The sequence below is a fragment of the Strigops habroptila genome, chromosome 10 (assembly GCF_004027225.2).
Source record: "Strigops habroptila isolate Jane chromosome 10, bStrHab1.2.pri, whole genome shotgun sequence".
In the NCBI taxonomy this organism is placed as follows: domain Eukaryota; kingdom Metazoa; phylum Chordata; class Aves; order Psittaciformes; family Psittacidae; genus Strigops; species Strigops habroptila.
The window spans coordinates 14,411,714-14,434,649 of NC_046359.1; the positions used below are offsets into that span (position 1 = coordinate 14,411,714).

The 22,936-nt window shown below is 37.5% G+C and overlaps 1 protein-coding gene across 8 annotated transcripts in view; it reads left to right on the forward strand.

The window, feature by feature from the left end:
• The window catches only part of DISC1 (DISC1 scaffold protein), a 199,713-nt gene that overhangs the window by 84,726 nt on the left and 92,051 nt on the right, over positions 1-22,936 (forward strand). For all 8 annotated transcript variants that reach the window (XR_003993512.1, XM_030499706.1, XM_030499701.1 and 5 more), the window contains exon 9: positions 9,895-10,083. Coding sequence is in view for 7 of the 8 variants with exons in the window: in XM_030499706.1 (XP_030355566.1) it covers positions 9,895-10,083 (189 nt within the window). In the remaining variant the exon portion in view is untranslated. The remainder of the gene's footprint in view (positions 1-9,894; positions 10,084-22,936) is intronic.

Sequence of the window (22,936 nt, forward strand, 5' to 3'; positions counted from 1 at the left end):
CTAAGAGGTTTCTTATTTCAGGAATGAATTCAAAAGACAATTTAATGCTTATGTTTCTATAAACTGCACAGCACTGGGGCTAAGATTGCCTTTCTATGCATTTTTAAGAAGTAGCAGTGCTATTTCTTAGTATGATGATAAGCACTGTGTCTTTTTTTTTTTTATTTTCCTGGCTCTGGAAAAACTCTCACTTCAGGGAATTTTGACTGTGGTACAACCCTAAGTTGTTATAAGGCAAAATTCTGGGGGGAACTGGCTAAAAATCAAGGACAAAAGGTAATTTGGTGACAGTGGATGCTGTAATTTCTTTATCCTGTCATAAGATATGGATACCTTTAGTTGATGCGATGGCTCTTGTTTATTTTACATGCAGAGTAGTATGCAGAGGATATGAGGGAAATACAGGAATAAAAAAAAATCAGCTCTCTGAAGACCTGAAATCTAAAAAAAAAAAAAAAAAAAAAAAAAAAAAAAAATATTGGGGGGGAAGGGAAATATTTTAGTCTTAAAGCATGAAGTGATAAAATCAGCAAAGCCAGGGTGCAGAATGAATTGCAGTGAGCAGAGAAGCAAGTCAGGAAGAAAAGATTTTGTAAATGCAGAAGAGGAAAGAGGAAGAAAGAGATAAAAATAGCCCTTTTTTTTTTTTTTTTTTTTTCCCCCATTTTTCCCTTAACAAGGCAAAAACAGTGAGCAGTGGATAATATAGAGAAAGGTGAATTATTCAGTTTCTGTGTATTCCTGTGTTAGGCATAAATGAATGACACCTCTTAAATAAGGCATAGTTAAGAAGTAGGTCTTAACCTTTTAAGAACTGGTTAAGTTTTAAGCAAGATACTTTACCTGTATATTCCCTGAACTGTCAGGCAGTTAACAGACTGTTAATGAACAGTTTGGTCATTGTTAGAGGTTTTAATTTAGTCTGGAAGCATCAGGCAGGGATAAATGTGTGTTATATCTGCTTTTATACCTAACAGTTAGATCATTCATTCCAACAATTTCCTCAAACAGCAGTACTGATGGATACTGAGATCAACTGTTTTTCTCTAAACAGCTGTTGCATCACTTTTCTTTAACATAGCATTTTTCTTGAGGAAGCAGTCAGAGTTAAGTGATATTGGAACAGTGTCAAAGGAAAAAGGTAACTGAATGCAGTTGCACACATCTGGATTAATGTATCCCAAAAGTTAAGTTAGATGAGTTTAAGAATATAGTTATGAAGTGATACATACATACTCAGAGCTTACATGCGATGACTTAATGATGTGGTGACTTGGAAACCATGATATATAACTCAGCTTTTAATGGCTACTTTGATAGCTTCAGACAATGTTTATCTTGTACGTGAACTGTACTTCCTATTCCAAACACACTGATTTACAGTATAGATGTACTTGCACCAGAAAATGTAAGAATATAGCTGATCTTGTTTTGTGAGGAAAATACTACAATAAATGCAATATAAGATAATGCCTTGAATTTTAAGACTATAATAAACAATACTGTAAAGACGTAAGAGATGATGCTACATATGTAAACGTCTCTCCTCCCTATTATTTTGTCCTTGGAAGAAGTATAAAACTCAATTTGGAGGAGAAAGTTTGTGAATCTTTGGGTTACTGAAAGTCATTGAATAAATACAGTAATTAAATCCCAGTGAGATTTTGGGGGGAGGGAGAAGCAGCCCATACTTAAATGTTCAAGAAGTATTTTTATCAACAGTTACAATTCAGATCCTTTATATCAACAACTCCCTTACTTCTGACTGGCATTTGCCTGTTGTAATAAATAACTTGCAGTTAATACTCCTGAGATGCTAGTCCAGAATTTTTTTCAAACATAATTGGTAGAATCTTATTATATTGTTCACAGTTTTTAAGTCTGTAGCTTCAGCTAATTATAGCTAACAAGTACTCCTGATTGCCTGAGATGTTGCTGTTGACATACACATTTGTAAATACTTATCGATGAAATGTTATGGTTTAGAATCTAGTAGGGTTGTTTTGTATTAAAACAAAACACCTTAATGTCAGCGCTTAGAAACCTGCATGTGATTATTTTAACAGTTGCTTCTTGAAGTAGCTCTTAACATGCTTATAAGAATTTATAGACTCTGCAACATTTTGCTCTGTGTTAAAATTAGAATGAGAAAAGGAATAACAGTGAGAAGACAACACAAAATACATAATAGTCTGGAGAAAAGAATGCTGAGTAGAGACCTTATCACTCTCTGCAACTAACTGAAAGGAGGTTGTAGTACGGTGAGGATCGGTCACGTCTCACACATACCAGGTGATATAGCAAGAGGAAACATCCTCAACATCAAGAAGCAGGGGAGGTTTAGATTGGATAGGATATTAGGAAAAAATTTTCACCAAAAGAGTTGTCAAGCACTGGAACAGGCTGCCCAGGGCAGTGGTGGGCATGATGGGCATCATCCCTGAAGGTATTTAAAAGATGTGTAGGTGTGGCACCGAAGGACATGGTTTGGTGGTGGACTTGGCAGCATTTGGTTGACAGTTGGACTCTATGATCTTCGAGGTCTTTTCCAACCTGGATGGTTTTGTGATCTTAATTCTGTCATCAGTTATGGGAAGAACACAGCAGCACATGATGCTCTGCTCTTTGTTAGCATTGTGTGTCTATCTAACGTGAAATGTTTTGGGGAAATAAATAATCCTAAACCAGTAGGAAAATTCAGATAGGATGATATGTAAAAAAGTGTAAATGTAACTGTAGAAATATTAAAATTTATTTTCCTACTTTGGGCTGTTTTGCAGGAGAGCAAATGGTATGTGAGAAATGGTGTGTTTCTCATTTTTCCTTAGTGAGAAAATAATTTGGGAATAGGAGAGAGGTTGTAAGCTAAAATGAATTTTTAGTCATCGTTTCATGTTTCCTATATTTGAATAATAAAAGAGGTTGATACATTTTACAATGTCTTCATAGATCTATGTGATTTCCCCCCCCACCTTGAGAATGTGTAATAGCATGGGACTAGGTAGGCAGAAAGTGGCTAGCAGGGAGCTAAGCAGACATGAATGAAATACTGAGTTTGTTATGTAGTTATCTGAGATGCATGTCATTAACTTTCCTTATGTCTTTGCATATACAAATTAGATCTAAACACAGAAGTTAGAATGAGGTGACTTGTAAGTAGTTTAAAAAAAATGAAAAAATATTTGATCTTAAAACTGTCTATACCAGTGAGAAATCATGTGTTATCATCCTATAATTAGCGCTGTCTCTGTGTCATTGAATACCTGCAAGTGGGAGCTGCTTGGAAATACTGTTTTGGGATGATTTCCAGCAGTACAACAAAAGGGTTTGTTTTTTCCTTATGTTAGTGTAGAAGTATAGATTATAAGTAGTATGACATAAATACTAGATACCTTATTTTCACAAAACTTAATTCTAGGACTGTTGCCTCTTTGATGCTCACTTAGGGCAAGTTCTGCATGGCTCAGAAAAGAGCTGTAAGAAAAAAGCCCTCCAGCCTTATGAAGGCTTAATTTTTGATGAATTGGAGTCTGATAGAGGTCTGTGTCTTGTCAGATGACATAGCTGGTTCCCCACTTTCAGATTCTTCCTTGCAGCAGTGGTCTGGGTTAATGATTCAGAGACAGAATAAGATTAATTCTTGTTCATGCCTCTATTGCAATGTCAGGCTCCAGGATACAATACTGTGTATTGGCATGTCTTCCCACAACAGTCTCTTTATGCTCCATGAAGTAAAATTTGCCACTATGTATTGGTGCAAGTGATGCACTTTTTGGCAAACATAACACCAGTGAGCCTCTAAACCCAACTGTCAGACAGGCACGCAGACCTCAGACAACTATGCTATTTGTCTTTTTCATCTCATTTCCAAATGAGACTGCTGGATGTTACTGGCTTTCAGGGAATTTCAAGGATAATTTGTTGTAGCTGAAGTTCTAGCATGATATGTGACCAGACAGCAGAAAATCATTGCTTCTGTTGCAGAAGTCAGTCAGTCATGTAACTTACTCTTTTACTCTCCTGTTACCTAAGCTACTATCCCTGGAGCAGGAGAGAAGGTCAAATGATCCCTCTGGCAGTTTGTTTTCCAGGGTTTTGTGCTCAAAGGAGAAAAGGTAGATGGTAAAAGCTGGAATTCTATGATTCTGTGAAGGGAAGGTGCTCTCACACCATGGAAAAAGCCTGTGCTGTGGTCTGAAGGGGATGCAAGAAAACTCCTTTACAGTCTGTGGAAGGTGGCAGTGATGTCCGTTTTCCTACTGGCTGTCCAGGGAGCCAAAGTGACAAACCTCTGAACCCCAGTGCATGTACTTTTGGTGCCTAAACCTAGGTGGCATGAATATTTTTCTCCCTCGTGCTTTTCTGGTTTTCTTTCCTGGCCCAGTTGGTAAAAAGGGAGTTAATGATTTCCTGCAGCCCTCAAGATCATGGAGATCAAGTCTGGGCTGTTTCCCAACTCTCAGCATGTCCTTTCTTCTCCACTGGTAGCAGCAGTGAGTGGAGACCAAGGCAGGAGAGAGGTGAGGTGTAAAAACCAGAGACTGAAAAGTTTAAGGTGAGTGGGAGCTATGAGGTGGGGGAAATGATTATGTAGGGAAGCTTGTGTGCTCATGTGCCTGTGCTATTGGGTGAGCCTTGGAGTCACTTTCAGTTGGGCATCTTTTACAATGTTGAGAGAAATTATATATGACTTGCAGCAACTGTTTAGTGGCTAACGCACATAGTAAATTGGTGGGACTAATGTGCTCCTGAGCTATACTTATTACCCCCAGTGCAGGCACTTGAGGGCATCTGGTGGCCTGACAGTCACCAGTAGCTCCTTGGAATAGGTTATGTCTCAGTATTGCTGAATTGCCGTCTTTCAAACCTCTGCCTTTTTCTTCATCTTTTTGTGTGTTTTCTCATTGATAATCTTCACTTGAGCCTTTGAGTTGTTATTGATTTAAAATTTTATTGTTGTTGAGGTTTTATGCTCCCTCCTTCTTTTGGGGGTGTGTGATGGTTCCTGATTGCTCTGTGGTGACTGATTCAGTGCAGGTACAAGAGGTTTTCTGTGGTAGAGAATTCCTCCTCCAAATGTGTTTGTGAGGTCTCTTGCCTGCTTCTAGATGGATTTTCTTACTTTACCTTTCAGGATCACATCAATCATTCAGTTGCATTATGCTTCATAAAAGTGTTGGCACATGTTATTGCTTAAAGCAATAATTGTGATTCAGATATACTGAAATTCTTGTGAAATGTTTCAGGAGATGGTAGGCTGTCCCTCATTTGCTATTTGTTTTTTTCAGAGGTGCTTCCAAAATCTTACATTTCAGTCATGTTTTAGCTCTTTCTCTTCTCTTTGTGAGCAGCTGAATGATATTTCTTTTTTTTTTTTTTTTTTTTTCTCCTGTTATTGGAGTCAGTTTGTATTCTCATAATCACAGGGTAGAGGATTTTCAGCCTTGAATTCTAGTGCCATTGATGAATACCATGGTGGCAAATGCCTTAAGCTAAAATATAAATTTTCACTTTCTTATGTATTATTAAAGGTAGTGGTATTAGTCTATGAAGAATTAGCTTATAGATAATAATAAAGAATGACCAGTCTATTCTTTCCTACATTCAAGCCAGTGTCCAGCATGTATGCTTTTCTGGGAATGCAAAAATGGCTCCTTTACTTGTACTACATTGAACGTAGTTTCAGTAGGGATGAGACTTACCACTCTACTTGAAGTATAAATAATGAAATCTAAGAGCTTATGTAATTTCTGCCATAAATACAAGAAAAAGTGGGAATAAAAACCTTGTGGGCCATTAACTTTGTCTTACATTTTGAAGGGGAGAAATATTTAATAAAGCTTAAATGATAACACATTTGGTTTTTGCAAAATGGGACAGATTTCAAACCATATTTTTAGTCAGTTTGTTTTTGGCAAATGGTAACAACTTAGTGATATGTTAGTTTGAAGCTACTAAATGGGCAACAATCTGACCCATATAGTAAAACCTAGCAAAGAGCTGTTATAATGGACATGAGTTTGTGGCATGTAACCATGTATAGAGAAAGTATGCTTGATATGCAGAATACTATTTAGCTATAGCCATACAATTAAGATTTTTGGGAAGAGAGGAAAGTAAATGTACTTACTTATGTTTGCAGTGAGTAAAAGCCATTATATTTGTGCCTGGGGATAATTCTTTTTTTTTTTTAGTTTTCCCAGTGTGATTTGTTTTGTTTGATTTGGCTGGTATTTTTTGGCATTCACGTCAAGCCACTGGAGCTTACCTGATGTCACCCTCTGTGTAGAGAGTAGGTTGTGAAGGATGCATGTGAAGAGATAGCCCCAGGTAAGATTAAGGGGGAAGTTTAAACTGGGTTTTTGTTGCTGTCCTTTCTGTGATGGTAGTGTTCAGCTTCTCAAAAGTAAAGTATATCTACTCAGCTCCTTATGACAGTGTACTGCAAGCTTGTTATTCAACCCGATAAGAGCACTGGATACTTTGAATTAACTGGAAAATTTAAAATTGACTTTTCAGTGTTGTAGAAGTATAATCAGTTTGGCTGAGTTCATGTGAATGATTTCAGATTTTATTGTAATCCCAACTTTACTTCCCATGATTATTTCTCCCCTTTCCCCTGCCCCAATTTTGTCCAAGCACTCTTGATTCCATGTATTCAAGTTGAAATGGAATAGGTTTAAGATTCTGATAGAGCATCAGACTTTCAATCCTGGAGGTTTATAAACAGTTTTCTGAATTTGTGGGTTTCCCCATTTGGTGTACCAGTTTGTGCCCAGTGTGTTTATATGAATGTGTATGAAGTGGCTAAAATTGCACATTGGTGGTAAGCATGACTGTGAGATAGGATGAAGGATGGGAAAAGTAGCATTTCACCCTTCAGTCCCCTTCATAAAATCCCTGTTTCTGTCTTGTTTGAGACAAAAAGCTAAGCTTTGATGTTAGACTATTAGTTCCTTACTTTTGTCATCTCCATACAGATTTTCTGTGTGAGCAGTCCTGTTAGCTTCAGTGATTTTTGAGTTTCCTGGGAAAAGTTGGGGCTGACTCTGTTTGTATAGTATCACCCAACTAGAACTGTCCCAGGGGTATGGCTATATAAAACATACCTCGGAGTGGTTGACAAAGTAACAGTTATTGTGTTCACTTAGGAAAAAAGAATTATTGTATCATCAAAAGGAGGAATTTCAGCATTTTCAGGATATTAGCAGAAGAAAATATTTTGACACGTCTTCAGAATGTTTCTGCAGCATCAAATGTTTGTCTCTTAACAAAAAAAACTGAGAAAGAAGGGCATATTTTTTTAATGCTGGCAGCTAGGGATTATATATTAATTTTTAAACCAACCTTCTTATAGCATTTAGAAAGCAGTTATTTTGGTTGCTGTGATTGAGGTCAGGAGCTCACTGATGGCACTTGTGGTGCATGAACTTGTGCACACTCTTCTGAATTTTTACTGCAGACTTCCAGACACTTCTGCTGTCATGGGGAGCTGAATCAGGCACTTGTGGTTTGGATTTTGGGCATGTATCTAATGCCATTTCCTCATAGCCTCAGTTTTGACATAAACTTCCCCTCTGGGGATTCAGATCCATTCAGGATGTATAAAACTTTAATATCATACTTCTTTTCTTGTTGACTTCTGAAATGCAAGAGCAGGCTCCAGATTCTAATGAAGAATCTCTTGCCTTCATGTTTTATTAAGGCTCTTATGCTTTGATGCTTGGGATGAATTCAGGTGAATAAAGGTGGACCGTTGAATTGTAAGTCTTGTTGCCTTAGAAGTGTCTGAATAATCGCCATTTTCCCAGTGATTTTTGTCTTGCTTTTCTTGCTGCTGTGTTTTGCCCACTTGGGAACATGTGACAGATGCAGATAATAAAAATTGTGCTATTGTTTCCCAATAAATGCGCTGGTAAGCCATGAGATCCTACTATTTGTAAAGCATATTGACAGTTATTTAATTGTATAATTCTTTGTAAGACAGAACTGGGAAACAGGATTTTAGCTGAGAATTAGAAATTAGAGAATTTTGAGCTCTTATAAAGAAACAAAAAAAGTGTCAGCTTTAAGTGAGAAAAAGGGGTTGGCTGAAACTACCATAGCCTTAAGACTAAACTAAAACAAAATAAAGGCTACCATACTTTGCAATGTACAGTCTTTAAATTTGTCTTATTTGATACCATTTTTCCCAAAATTTTGGAAAGTTCAGTCTCCTTTTGGCACACCTGTCCTCATACATCCACTTCAGTTTGCAGCAGCTTCTTTCCTCCAGGAGGATGATTGTAGTTATTTGCTGGAACTGCTTCTGTTCACTCCTACATTCTGGAGGAATGAAGCCTTTCTCAGCAGCTGGCGGTGGTTTCTGACCAGTGTAAATACTCAGTCCTCTGTCCTGAAGGAACTGAAGAGCAGGCAAACCATTCCTGTTTAAGACTTTGTGATCAACACTTTTGAGACACCAGGTAAAAAGAATGTAATGCCACAATTTAGAATACTCTGATGTGGATTTAATGTTTTGGATTATGTCATAATTTTCTAAAATAAACTTCTAAATTGATCTATTGAGTGTAAACAACATCTTATATTCCGGAAACAAAAGCCAAAGGACACCTTTATATCTTAATAATGCTGGTGGTGTTAGAGTTATTTCTGGAGTCTAAAGTCATTGCATGCACTTCAGAAGCCGTTATATGTCTTATATGTGTGACTGAATGTGCTTTGTGTTTGCTTCAAGACTAAATTTTCTAAGTGCCTTAATTTACTGTATCATACCACGAAATTTTTGCTAAGTTAGGACGATGCTAGAGTTTAGATCTTGTGCTATATGTCTTTTATTTTGTATTGGGTAAATCTACATGGAAATTGGTATTCTTTAAAGTGGGGTGTTTTTTTCTTTTTTTCTTTTCCCCCCAGCCAAGCAACTGAATCATTGAAAACACACAGGTTCAGCTGTATAAATGTAGCATTGTAATATTTATTCTACTGCTATTTAAAAATAATTTAATAGCTGAGCATCTCAGACTGTCATCGTCTATTTATACTCAAGGATTCCCTGTGAACTAAGGAAACGTTCCTCTCAGGTTCTTTATAAAAATGGTTTTCAAAAAGGTCAAGTGGGCAAATGTTACTAGGCTACACTGCAGACCAGTTGGGAATTGAACTTTGACTCTGGATCCCTGTCCCAAGGAGCCAAGGAGCCAGTCATTTTTTAAAAACTCCGGAGCAGTGTGAGAGGATGATACTGATGTATTCTGCCTGTGTCTGAGGTTTTATCCTTCAGGGAGAGCCAGAGCTGGAGAGTTGTGGCTTTCAAATATGGTCTCTCAGAAGAACATCTCCTGATGGTCTTTGCACAGGCTGCGTGCCATTTAAGAAATGCAGTGTGTCATTTATAAGCAACCTTCTGGTTCTTGTTACAAACAACATCATAGTGCTGCTTCGCTCAAGAAGAAATACGTCAGGGTCTAGTAGATTAATAGCATCTATTTCAAAAGTATTGCGAGTTGATGTGTTCTCCAAGAAAATGGTCTGACAGATCACACTGTAGTGATCAATGAATTACGATATGACATTTTTTGAAGTATGGACCCTTAGGAACAGGTTTTCTCCAAAACTGTAAATTGTATCAATAATTACACATGGTATTTCTATAAGGTTAAATTTGCTACAATTATGATTGGTTTTGTAGAATATTATTGAAATGGATGCTTGCAAAGCGGGTTTTTTTTGTCCTTTGCCCTCCCCCACCTCCCCCCAAATTGGTCTTTCAGTTGCTGTTGGGAAGTATAGTTGCTTAATTTCCCTTGTTTGCTGTGTAGCCTACTGATGTTGCGAGTGCCTGCTTCATTGTCTCTTTCCTCTCCCTTTCTCCTGTCCCCGCAAAACACACAGGAAGTAATTTTGGTACTGCAAAGGACCTAGCAGAAGAAATAAGATCATTAACATCAGAGAAGGAGGGGCTGGAAGGACTTCTCAATGAACTGTTGGGTCTGAGTGCCAGAAATGTCCGAAAACTAGAGAGAATCAAATATGATTACACCAGAGTGAAACAAGAACTTGAACAAGGAGAGACTGCCTTTGGTAAGTAGTTCACAGGCTCTTACAGCTCTTGCTCAGTCATGAGCTCCTAGATGTCTACTGGGTTTGATGAACCATCTTGTGTTTCACAAAACATACTGATTTTTCTGAGGTAAGTTTGGCCAGGACCCAGATAAGCATTATGCTGAATATGCTCTCAGCTGTTTCCACTTTAGGTGAGAGAGTCTGAGGGGGAAAAGGGGTATCCCAGCAACATACAGATTTTTGAAATCTGTCTTAGCCCTGTTCCCAAAAACTGTCTTTTCTAAGCCCATTTTTATAATAATAATAAGGATGATGATATTGTGCATGTATTCACATACAGAGAAACATATATGGTCTTTTATGTGGAAACAGTAGATGTGGCTGGCCGTGACAACAGCAACATATTTAGTGTATATATAACTAAATATTTAGTGTATACATAAAGCATACTTGGTGATGGGTATGAGTGTATGAGGTGTGAGGGATGGCTGGTTCAGAAGGCAAGAGTTCTCTTTGTAAATTTATGTTTGGGGGGGTAAACAGCTTGCCAAGTGCAACTCGTGTAACTATTAGCAGTGTGCTTGGGTTGTAGTGTCACGGTGGAGTTGGAGAAGTTCTCTGCAATTACTGGGAAAGCTACTGACAAATTAACAAACAGCACGGTCGTTCCTAGACTTAGCCTCTTATCTGCTGTATCCTCTCCCGAAGTTAAGCAGATAAAGTGGCCTTGCTGCTTGATTAAATGAAAAGGCTGAATAACATTTAATTGACTACAAGTGTACGGTTACTATAGTTACCTCTAAACAGCTAAGTATAAATCTGAGAGCTACTTTAAAGCTCTAGGGGATTGGAAATGTCTTTCCTTTTTCCGGATCTCATGAGGTTGGCTGAAGCAACCAACAGAGGAAAGCACCTCTGTTTTAAAATTATATGAAGTTTCTTCATAGGCAAATGGATAAGCAGAGCTATCTTAGAAACAAAAGTTTTGTAGGCAACTGGATATATCTTACGACAGTGTTTTAAAAATACATAGAATAATATGTATATACACATGCTACTAGAGAAGAACTTGCTTTCTTAGAAACTAGATAAAAATTTAAAAAATGATTACTCAAATTAGTGCATTATGATCCAGAGCTGCAAATACACACCAGACAATGCTTCCTCATTGCTTGGACTTGCAAGTGAGTTGAAGAGGGTTCTGACCTTCTAATCCACTCCTTTGTTTCTAGGACAATTACACTTCCTATAATACACATGTACTTCTCATTTGTATTTTTCTGCAGCAGAAGAGGTTCTAAACAAAACCTCTTCAAGACTCTTGCTAATGCAACAGAATTGGTAGCAGTTCACAGACTTTTTTTTTTTTTTCCGTTTTGCATATGTGTAGCTGTAATGAGGTGTCTTCTTGGTCTGACCTCTACTGTCCTACAGTTTATGGCAATAAATTGCAAAATACTGTGTTTACTATGTGGATTGTTCTTTTAATTTGTTGTGATTCTGTAGGCGTAAGGAGAAATTTATCCTTGTGTAAAATAAAACTAGCAAGCAGATACTAGTCAGAGACACATAAATTAAAATCTGAGATCTTCCCTTTTCCTCATCTCTGCCCCCCTTGCATGTTATATGCACCATTTTGTCCTTTAACAAATGGAAACTCATGTAGGTTTGAGAATACTAGCAGAAGTTTGATACCAACACATTTAACTGAATGTAAGCCTTCTGGTACGCTCTGGAAAACAGTGTCTAGATTGTGTCTCAAAGATGGCATCCACTTTTATGAACCAGTTCTTATTTTGTAGAGTACTTTTATATTTGGAGAAGAAAGCATAAACAATTGGAATACGATTTTTGTTACCATTTGTTTTTGCTGTTGTTTAAAAGAACTGTAGATAATTGTGTTGGCTTTGTCTGCACTGTGAAATGTGAAATCTGAGTCAGGGTGGCCGAGCTGACTTAATGCGCATCCTCGGGCTTTGTGGCTCATTTACGCAAGTAAAATCTGTGTTGCTGCTGAGAAGAAGGGTGGTTTTGACTTTTCCTTGTGTTTCTTCCCCATCCTGTATGCCAGCTCAGACCAGAAGCCTGCTGTGAGCTGGGCATCAGTGCACCTGTGAGACACACTACTGCCTGGTGGGAGCACCAGCATCAGCACAAGGCTTGCAGCAGGGGTATGGGGCTTGTGGTGGAGGGGTGTGCTGACCCCTTGGTTTTGGTGACTGTGATTTTGGGAGAGTGTAGTCTGGCAGGAAAATGTCTCCTAAAATGCTTCTGTTCTTTGAGCTACTAGTGCAGCGTGTGCTCAGCTGTTCCATGCCATGGGTAAAATTAGCGTGAGTGGTACCATTGCTTAGTGCAGCCCATTCTTGGTTAGCTTGACTTCTTATAGCTAGAAACCAGTGAGAGAAATTCCTTCTCCATGTAACTCTACTAGCTGAGGATGTTATTGTCCTCTGGCTTTTGTTACTAGCTGCCTGCACAGATTTCAGTAGGGAGCCCTTCAGGCTACGTGAACTTAAACAGCAAAACCAAACAGGGCTAGGCTGGCTGATCTGTGTCCTGGTGTGCAGTAGGGGTGTACCTGTGATTCCTCTGTGGCACAGTTGTGCTGTGCTTTGGCTCAACACGATGAAATAGGTGTCTGTCCGTAACTAAACATAAGCTACTGAAAGTAATGCAGAGAAAGCGGTGCCTTGGTCTTCTCATTTTGAAGGCAAATGAATGCTAGTTTAAGTAAGTCAGTTGGTTTAAATGCCTTTCATTGTGGAAAAGAGATGCTTCATTTTTCTTTGAGAAGGGCAATCAGATCAACTGGATCTCTTGTCTCCTCTCATTCTTGCTTTTGTATTGTTTCCAGGGCATAACCTTCTACTTTTCCTGCATTAGGAGCCCTCCCTCTTTTTTTAATAGAACCTTAAAACCTGTGCAGGTATTCCTACACGTGGCTCTTTCTCATCTGGCACTTGAACTGTTCTATTTTGTGCCAGTGAACTTCTTGAAAACTTCTTTTTTTTTTTTAACCGAAGATAATACTACTTTGTCTGTGAAGCAGTGAAATGCTGAAATGTGTGCGTATGTTTGTCTTGTGTATAAATTGGTAACCTATTTTTTTACTTCATTAATAATTGTTGATTTCTCACAGTAATGCAGATATAAGGAAGCAGACGTCAAGGGAAGAGACTTAATCACACAATAATCAGAGCTGGAATTTTAAATAGGACACATCATTAGCATGTTAATGAATTTTCTCACTCTGTGCCAGCTGCCCAAGTATAAAAGATATTGCAGATGCAGTGCAAAAATCAGGCTTGGCTTACTGCGCTGAGGGCTGTCAGTACTCCCTATAATGGAGATTTGACAAAAATCCTTTCATATTTTTAGAGATACTTAAAAATGTTTTCCCTGTTGGATAACAAAAGCATTGACAAGTAATGCCATGTATGAGCATTTTAGGAAGAATAGTACTAATTTGCCCTTTAGACACTTACTTCTGGGGGCATCAGAACACTTTTGTAGAAAGTGATGAACTGTTACTGCCATTTTACAGGTAGGAAAGCCAGAGACTCAGAGGTCATGCAATTTTACCTGGAATGGTGGTGAAACAGTTTCCCAATTGATGCTGTAGCATCAGTCATGATTGAATTAATGACTTGAAATAAACAGATTTGAAATCAAGTGATGCTCTGTGTGAGTTTTACATTCTTCTAGATTGCAGGTATTTTTGTAGCCTAAGACATTATGGCTGTGGGAAAAATCACTGAAGGTCTGTGATTTACTGTTGAGCAGACCCACCTTACAAAATTGGAAGGTTCTGTTATGGCAAGGAAGAGAACTGCTTTGCAGCCCAAATCAACAAAACCCATGTTCCAGACAAGTGAAGCTTAATTACTCGCCCGTCTGCCAAAACTGCTGGATTCTGCCTATAAATTCTGGCTTGGGTTGGTTCATATTTGTAACCCAGGATTGGAAATGAAACCTACCCTCTTGGTTTCCTCATTACCAGTACTGACAGGCAAGTTTTCCTGCCTCATTTGGTGAATTCCTTTTCTGACTGCATTCAGCCATTTTCTGCCCCTATTACACTTTTAGGAAAGCATCTCCTTGTAAATAATGTATCTATGCACAAAACTGGGGGGGGGACACTGTATTTTGCTATCTAATTGCTAGGTTGTGCTTGCCAAGTCATCTTAAGTAGAATTTCTACTGAATTAATTTCTAGAGGAAATACAAAATAAAGGCTATCCCACAGGTCAAAATAGCTTTTTAACCCTTTTTTAAACTATTGTTTGGAGGCTGATACTTCAGTCTCTACTGCTCAACTCTCATTTGACATGATTGAGTTTTATAGTCTTAGAAGCTGGTTGTGTAAGTCCTAAAGCTCTTACCAGCCTGCTTGTAGAGTGAAGCTTTCTGGGATTGAACAGATACATTTATTAAATAATGAATCAGGCGTAGCAGAGGGGTTTTTTTAGGACACTGGAATTTTCTTTCACACTCAGATTTTCTTTCTTTTGTTCAATGCACACGCTCTGCATGCTTGCACGAAATACCTCATAGCTTTCTGTCCTCTAACGCAAGAGAAACCTATTTGAATCCAGTTTGTAATTTGCCTTCTTTAAAAAAAATGTTTTAACTTAGCTACTTATGAATAAAATGTTAAGAATGTACTTCACAGAATAACAAATTCTCATAGTCTTTTTATAGTCATTGTTTAAAAAGCTTCATATTTGGCTCCTGTGGAGGATGCAATTAAGTAGTATAAAGCTTAATACCAGGTGGACAGCAGAAATCACTAGTGGTGCTGCTTAAAGTAATATTGGCTTTGCATACGGAAATATTTATGAAAGGCACATTCTGTGCTTCATATACAATTGTATAGGATGTGACTTACCAAACTGTTAATGACCATTTAATGCAAAGTGTTTTTATTCTCTTTCAAAAATATGTTATTCTGACAGGTTCAATACTGGATGTCTTACAACAGCATGTGTTTCCCACTGGGAACTCTTTGTTGGTTGGCTTTTTTTTTTTTTTTTTTAGTTATTTTTTTACTAATAGCCATTATACTAAAGCTTCCATATTTCTCTTCATAACTGATTTTTTTAATGCTTTTTGAAAATGTCTAAAGATTATTGAAAACCTTATACTACTTTTAATTATTTCAAAAAATACCATTTCGGTATCTGCCTATCACATGAACAAAATTATTCCGTGTTTTGCTTACTGATTTTTCATGTAGTGGTTTTAATTTTGTTCCTCAGTTCTGGTTTTTCTGCATCAAATAGGTTTTCCATATCGTTTCCACCATTTATCCTGTGTCTAAGTGATTATCTGATTCTAAACTGAAAAGCTAAACCTTTTGATTGCTTCTGTTTAAATAAATCGTTAAAGAACCACGTAGTGTGTAACAGATGGGCTTCCATGAGGAGGAAGCTGTTCCCAGTCTCATTGTGTGTCCACTTCTAATTTGTGCAAGGTCATTACATTCTGCATGTCATACCTATATAAAATGCTTGTTGTCATTGAAGTGAATGGTGAAATGGAATGGCTTATTGCTTATGCCTATGGCCATCTCTATTTAAACAGTGATCTTGTCAGATTTAGCCAGCATTCACCCTATTTAACTTTCACTGAAAGTGTAAAACCCTTGGTGGTGGTGCAGGAACAGGACTGGCACTACAGCTGGTAGCATCCTTTATTCTCAGCTGACATTCAGCTGATGGTCCAAAGTAGTGCTCAGCAGCCCTCTGTCAGGCAGCATGTAAAAGCGAGGTCCACATAAGAAAAGTTAAAAACAAAACAACAAAACCAAGAAGCCTAACCTTGCAGAGCTCCTTTTGTGTTGTCATGGCCAAATACAGTATGAGTAATTGCACTCTGCTCATCAGCATTCTCTCTGCTGTTTCATTTGAAAAATTGGTATTTCTGCGTTTGCTTGGACTTGTACTATTATGCATATTATATGCTTGTCTGCATTTCATTGTAAGCATGATTCTCGTTTTCTTCAATTTTAAAGCACTTGGGATCTTTCTGGTTAAGTATACCCATATACATCTTTTTGTCTTACAATTCTATGATGGTAGTCATTGCATTTTGAGTTGTTACCCAGCTTTGAGGATCAAATTCAGACTAATAGTTTTCATTCCATGTCAGGCTTCCACAAAAATTTATATAAAATAATTACAATAATTTTTTTAGTAATATCATCTCTGTTAAATAATACTTAATTGTAAGTAGTTGAGGGCTTTTTGTGTTATGGAATTGCTTTTTTTGATAAATAATATCTGTAGAATTTAGTAATATGTAAAGAGTAAGTTCTGCTAAGCATTTCTTATAATTAAAACTTGTAATACATTTGTATTTTTGACATCGATTTTTGTCAGGATTGAGAAGACTGGAAACCAGTCCGGTTTAGGATAATTGTTTGCCATATGTCTTGAGTCACTTGTAATGTGTTTTTTATAATGGTGATTATAAAGGTCATCTTGTCTGGTGTTGTTCATTTAAATATGTAAAATACTTCATGATTTTCACTTGGGGGATAGAGGTTTAGTTTGTATAAATGCAATGGAGATGTTAAATTTAATCTGGCCAATCTGTATAATTAGATGCAAATATCTGTAATTCAGGAAATATAAAATATGTGTTCAGGCAACTTGAACTGACACAGCAGCTTGGTTCAAAGCCCACTGATATCCAGGGGGGTCTTTTGATCAGGCCATTTCTCTGTTGATGCTCAGAGGTGAGCTTCTATCTTTTTATTCTGAGATCTGATGGTATTAACCTTATTGAAATGTTTTATATATCTATGTAATACTCTTTCTCTGTAGGTAGCAGAGTGACCTAATTGCATGCAGAATAACAACTCCTCAAATGACCTGGTATTTTTTCTAGTTGTAGAGGTGGTTATATACCAGGTGCACAAAACAGAGCTTGGTCAGAAGTTTTATGTTGTCTCTCATCAGGGAAAATGATGATCTCATCTTTAAGTAGGATAAGCAGTAGACATGAAGGTTTTCTAAGTTGTAGTACCATGGAAATTTAGAGTGGCTCTGTTGGAATCATGGAAATGCAGCCTGACGGTGAAAAGTTACTGAACAGCCTTCTGCTGCAACAAGAGGTGATCAACTTCAACCCACAGTGGAACATGCTACTTTAGTGTGCTGGTGCACATACAAACAAGCAAGCAGAAAGTTCTGTTGGTATGCCAGGCAATTTTTCCCTTTACACCTGAAATGCTATTGCCAGCTACATATAGAGTGCATTAAATTTTTGGGGTGTCTGTAAATATCAAATTATTCCTAGTTTGCTGTCTCTGCTCTAGGTTTCTGCATTACTCCTCTTTTTAGCTGAGCTGCTCAGCTGATTGAGTTGCAACAGGATACGTATGAAGCAACATAGATGAATGAATTTGGAATAAATTTGGAATTGTATGCCACCAATTTTAACCATTCTTCATTAGATTCTAATTCTGCAGCTGCATCTTCTGTGATACTGGGCTAAGATTGAACTACTTTTTTTTTTTTTTTTTTTAAATGATTATAGCTTTTTTTCAGGAGGAAAGAGGTGCTAAGATGCCAAAAAACTAAACTGAACAGGTTCCTGTGCAATCCTAACTCCTTTAGCATGACACTAGCCCTGGTGACGACCAACAGACCTTCTTTAGCATTTACCACTTCTGGAGTTTGAGCAGATAGTATTGTCATGCTGCTGAACTGTGTGTTTTATTTTATTGTGAAGCGCTCTTTTTCCTGATGGTGTACAGCTGCTATTTCTATGCATCGTATTAAGAGAATTACAGTTTTGGCAGAAAGGTAAAGTTGTGTCTGACTGAAACTGTTTGGAAGCAGGCAGAAAGGTGAAGTGTGTCCAAGAATGGTGGTGTGCTCAGAAGAGGACTAAGAAAACTGCTGACATATATACTTACACTTAACAGATAGGATGGCATTACTTTTCAAAGCAAGGTAAATACTGCTTTCCTTGTCTCGCAGATGAGGTAACTGAGAGACTCAGTTAATTGGTTTTGTGGTTCTGTTCATTTTGCCATTTCATATGCCTACAGCCTTGTATGTATTTGGTCAGGACCTGCTGGATGGGATTTTGGCGTGTATTTGAAATCTTGATCGTGAAATGTGGTTAAAAGTATGAAACCAGTGTTTGGCCTCTTAAAAACCTGAAGTTTTATTGAAAAAGTGGGTAAACAGTTGGCCTAGCATTGCTAACATGGCGTATATTTTCAGGATCCCAAAATGGGCAAAGGGCTCTTCAGGATGCTTTGCCTCATGGACTTTCTGTTTAGGGTGAGTATAGAGATAGGATATTTAAGGAATAGTGTCAGTTTGTTTTCAAGTAACACTTCAGTGAAACCAATTTCAGGCAGTTATCCCTCCAAAGATTCAGGCTTTCTGCAGATTGAAGATAAAAATAGTGCAGCATTTTACATTCAGTTTATGTTTTGGATTTTATTTATTTATTTTTTTAGCTGTAAGCAAGAAAATGTTGGCTTGGGTCATCTGGGATCACTGATGTAAAATTGATGTCCTAGAACAGGATTATACTGCCGCAGAACCAGAGAGTGAAGATGTTGGTTTAACTTTTTACTTACGGGTGTTTTTTCAGATGGATGTATTTTAATGCAAAATCTAGCACAGTAATACATTTCCACCCAAAAGTGTTCATTTAAGAGTTTTGGCAGTGTTCTTGTAAGTTACAGTGTACAATTCTGTGCTAATTCTGTGCTTGCATAGATGGATGCAATTTGTAAAGAACTGTACCTCCTTACATTGACGGTAAATTCACCTCTGACTGAATGAAAAGTCAGATAATTTTCTGAGACGCTACCTTTCATCTTTGCTTTGATATTGACTGGCAATATTTAGATACTGGCATCTAGAAGTACAAACATCTAAGCAAAAGAAACCCTGAGATTTAAGGTTTTAAACCATTACATTGGGAATACAGCATGTCCCTCAGGAAATACAGGTTGTTTTTATTTTTTATTTGTTCCAGTTTTTGTTCCTGTTGATTGTCAGATGCAGATTAGCTAGATCTTTCTGCCTCATTCTTTCTTGTTCTTAATTGGTTTAAGGTTTTCTTTGAGGTATTTGCAAATACAGTAGTAAAGATATGAGCTAAATGAAGGTTTCTTTAATTAAGGTACTGTAAAATAGGAATATTATTATCCTTGACTGACTTTTTACTTAATAGTTATACACTTAAAATGAATGAAATGACTATCTGCTGTATAGTTTGTTACTTGAACCACCACAGGGTTCCAAGAATGCTGCAGGCTTTATACCCGCAGATATAGAGAAGTATAACCAAATCTGGAGTAACGTAAAGATGGAGAAGGTATAATATCTGATGATAGAAACAGAATAAAAACACTGAAATTGTAATCCTTCCTAGAACAGCTGTTTTTTTATCCCCAAAATTATTTTAATACTGCGTGTGTTATCCTAAAAAAGGCTTTATTGTAGAAAACCTCTTCCAATTCACACCTTTCACCAAGATACAGAAGTGGAAATACAGAGAATTTAAACGAAAGATAAAGATATTATTTGTTCTGACTAGATTCCCCAGAGAAAAATGTATTTATAATTTACAATTCTTGTTCTTTATTCTCTAAGCTTTTTGTCTTTTCTGTACTTCTATTAAATCCTAACTGATTACTCTGAGGCAGTGGAAATCTTATTATTGAGAGCAGAGTTACGTACCTTGTATCTCCTGTTCAGGAATTTAAAGCTTTCATACCATAAATTTCTTCCTCCCTCTGTCCTTGGAGACATAAACTGGAGTAAGAGGCAGAAACCCGAGGAATTGCTAATGCCTGGAGTCAGGAGCTAGAACCTGGTACCCTTAGGATTGATTTCTCTTCTTACTAAAGAAGGAACTGAGTTCGCTCGCATTTCAGTTGATTTTTGCCACGATTTCCTTGTATGAGGACTTGACTTAGTGACTGTTTCTGCTACAGTTGTGTTCTCTGTGGTCTGCAGACTCAATACTTAAGCACCGGAGATGATAGTAGGAGGCTATAGTATAAAACCAGCAATTTTGCCACCTATAATTGCACAGAATCTGTGGTCCATGTGCAGCAGGTGCTAGTGATTAATTACTATTTCTGAATACCTGTCAGATGTCAACTGATAGGCTATGATCATGTAAGAAATACATCAAACTGGATATTTGAAATCGTACTCTTATTTTGTTGTTGTGTTCAAACCCTGGTTTATTTCTTTATACAAAAGTAGTGTAGTAGGCAGAATATAATTGAAACTTTGATACCAAATTAAAAGAAGATTCAGTCGTCATATTTGCAGAAAGCATGTTTGGTTTGATGTGCATGCTGAAGGCTTGGGTAAAGATAAACAGGCAGTGTTTGCCAAGCTGCACAAGACTAAACAGTTCAGTACCTGTTGGAATTATCAGCTGGAGGACACATTGCATAATTTGGACTACAACCTTTATATGCTTTTGGCTGGAATATACCTCTTATCTAGTGAGGTGCACTGAAACGTAATTAACAGTGCAAGCTGGAAATGACGGGCTGAAACTGTGTGTACTTCTGTGCAGATACACAATCCTATATCTAGATCAGAAGTCATAGTAATGTTTTCTCTATTAATTTTTTATTTCCCAGTTCCTGTATTCTGGAACACTGTACAGAGTAAAGTTGCCTGTGCTCCATGCCAGAGAAAAGCAAATAGGCACAGGCCATGTCTCCTGTGGGCTTGATTTTAAGAACCTTTGAAAAACCTTAAATCCTGCAAAAATTAGCAGATTTCTTGTTCTTGATTTTGAATGTTTTGTTTGAGAGAGAATTTTGAAAATACATGGAGACAGAAATTCTGGTCCACTGGTATCAATGCGTTTTGCCTCCAGTTTTACCTCTGGCATTCTGCTATGTTGAAGCTGCAGCATCCATTTCTGATCTGAGCTGCTTGGATGCAGGTCCTCTTACTCTGATGGAAGTGCTGTCCACATAAGAAAGAGCAGAAATTGGCCAGAAATTCATTTATCTAGGAAATCCTTCAGTTTTATCACAAAATGATAAATTTTGCGGCTGGTAGGCCCCTCCTGTGAAAGAAACAATCATTTTATTTCATAGTTTTTAAGCTAAAAGCTAATTACTTTTGGTTTTAGTTCAGTGAACTTCTAGCTCTTTGACTTCTGCAATGGTTTGTTGGGTTTTTTTTATTTTCATTTTAAGACAGTGCTTCTCTGTAGCTAGGGGAAAAATAATTTATTTTTGCAAGTCAGAGTATTTGCAATGTGGCATTTCTAACAGAATCATCTGTAGTGTTTATTATTGTTATTGCAGTAGAATGACCTGAGTGAAATGCGTATTGCTCTTGTGTTCTCAGGTTTCCAGTATACAGTCTTGTGGGTATATAAATGTTCTTGTAAATTCAAATCTAGTGATCAAAATTAAAATTTGCATGTCCCAGTAGGAAAATGTTAAAACCTCAGTGTGAAGTTTATTCTTTCTGTTCAGTACCTGTGAAAAAAGCTGTGTAACATACCATCGTTCATGAGCTCATTAAGTGGTCAGCCACATTCTTAGGTGGGAGGATATTATTCCAGTGGGAGAAATGCCTCTAAATAAGCTTTAGACACTGGCTGAAATATCCAAAATGGTGGTGTTCTTTTAAGCACCTTAAATGGCATTACAAAGGCATGGATGTGAATATTTGTTAACATAGCTCTTTTTTCTCTGTGTGCTTTCTGTTTACATACTAAGTTTATATACTAAGTTTACTTGGGAAAACTTAAAAATAACAAAACTCTAGAGCAGGACACAACATTCCTGCAATCTTCTGGTGCTGAACAGAGGTTTTGTTGGTTTCTGCAAGTACTTGACTCAGTCTTTCACCAGGCCACAGAAACATAGATGGTGTGTCAGTGTCATAGCCTGAAGATGCTTCATGAGCAAATTGGCCAATACTCAAAAAGATTTTGCCTAAAAATTGTCTCCAGTATGGGTTATAGACCAGAAGAAATTGAAAAATGAAGTCCATGTATCTGAATAGCTTTTGCCAATGAGACTGGTTAGAACCAGGTGTGATGCCCTCTGCTGTTGCAGGCAGCCTGAGACAGTATTCTATTTTTGTTCTGGTAGGTAAGAGCATTCTCCATTGTCTGGAGTAGCTCTTGAGTAAAATGTGAAAGTATTTGTACTGATCACAGAATTTGGTTATACAGCAGTTGGAAGGTGGGAAAAAGGGAATTTTAGATTGTAATTTGAATTAGTCTTTCTCATTAAAAAAAAAAAATGTATTTTCCATTGTGAGTAGCTTTTTGCCTAATGCTGACAAAAGATGGAATTTTTTTAACATTTGTTTCATATATTTCATAATGTTATAGATGGCACTCGATGGAATGAAGTTAGTACTTTCAAAAATTGAAGAGAATTTGTAGAGCAGTCGTGGGAGATAAAAGGGTTGGGAAGACAGCTTAGTCATGGAAGGCCCAAGGTGCTTAGTGTGTCTGCTTAGCTTAATGAACAGAGATCTGAGATCATTTGATGGTAGTCTGCAACTGCCTGCTCGCAGACCAGAACTGATAGTGGAAAGATCTTTATGGAGATACACCAAAGCAGAAGTGATCACTTCCAATGGCTAGCAATTGAAGCTTGACAACTTTAGATTAAAAAAGTGAGTCATTCACTTCTTAACTGACAGGACAATTAGTTTTCGCCAGAGTTCAGCAAAGATTGTTGTAAATTTCCAGTAACTGGAGTTCGTCCTTCCTTCCTTCCTTCCTTCCGTCCTTCCGTCCTTCCGTCCTTCCGTCCTTCCGTCCTTCCGTCCTTCCGTCCTTCCGTCCTTCCGTCCTTCCGTCCTTCCTTCCTCTTTCTTTCCTTCTTTCTTTT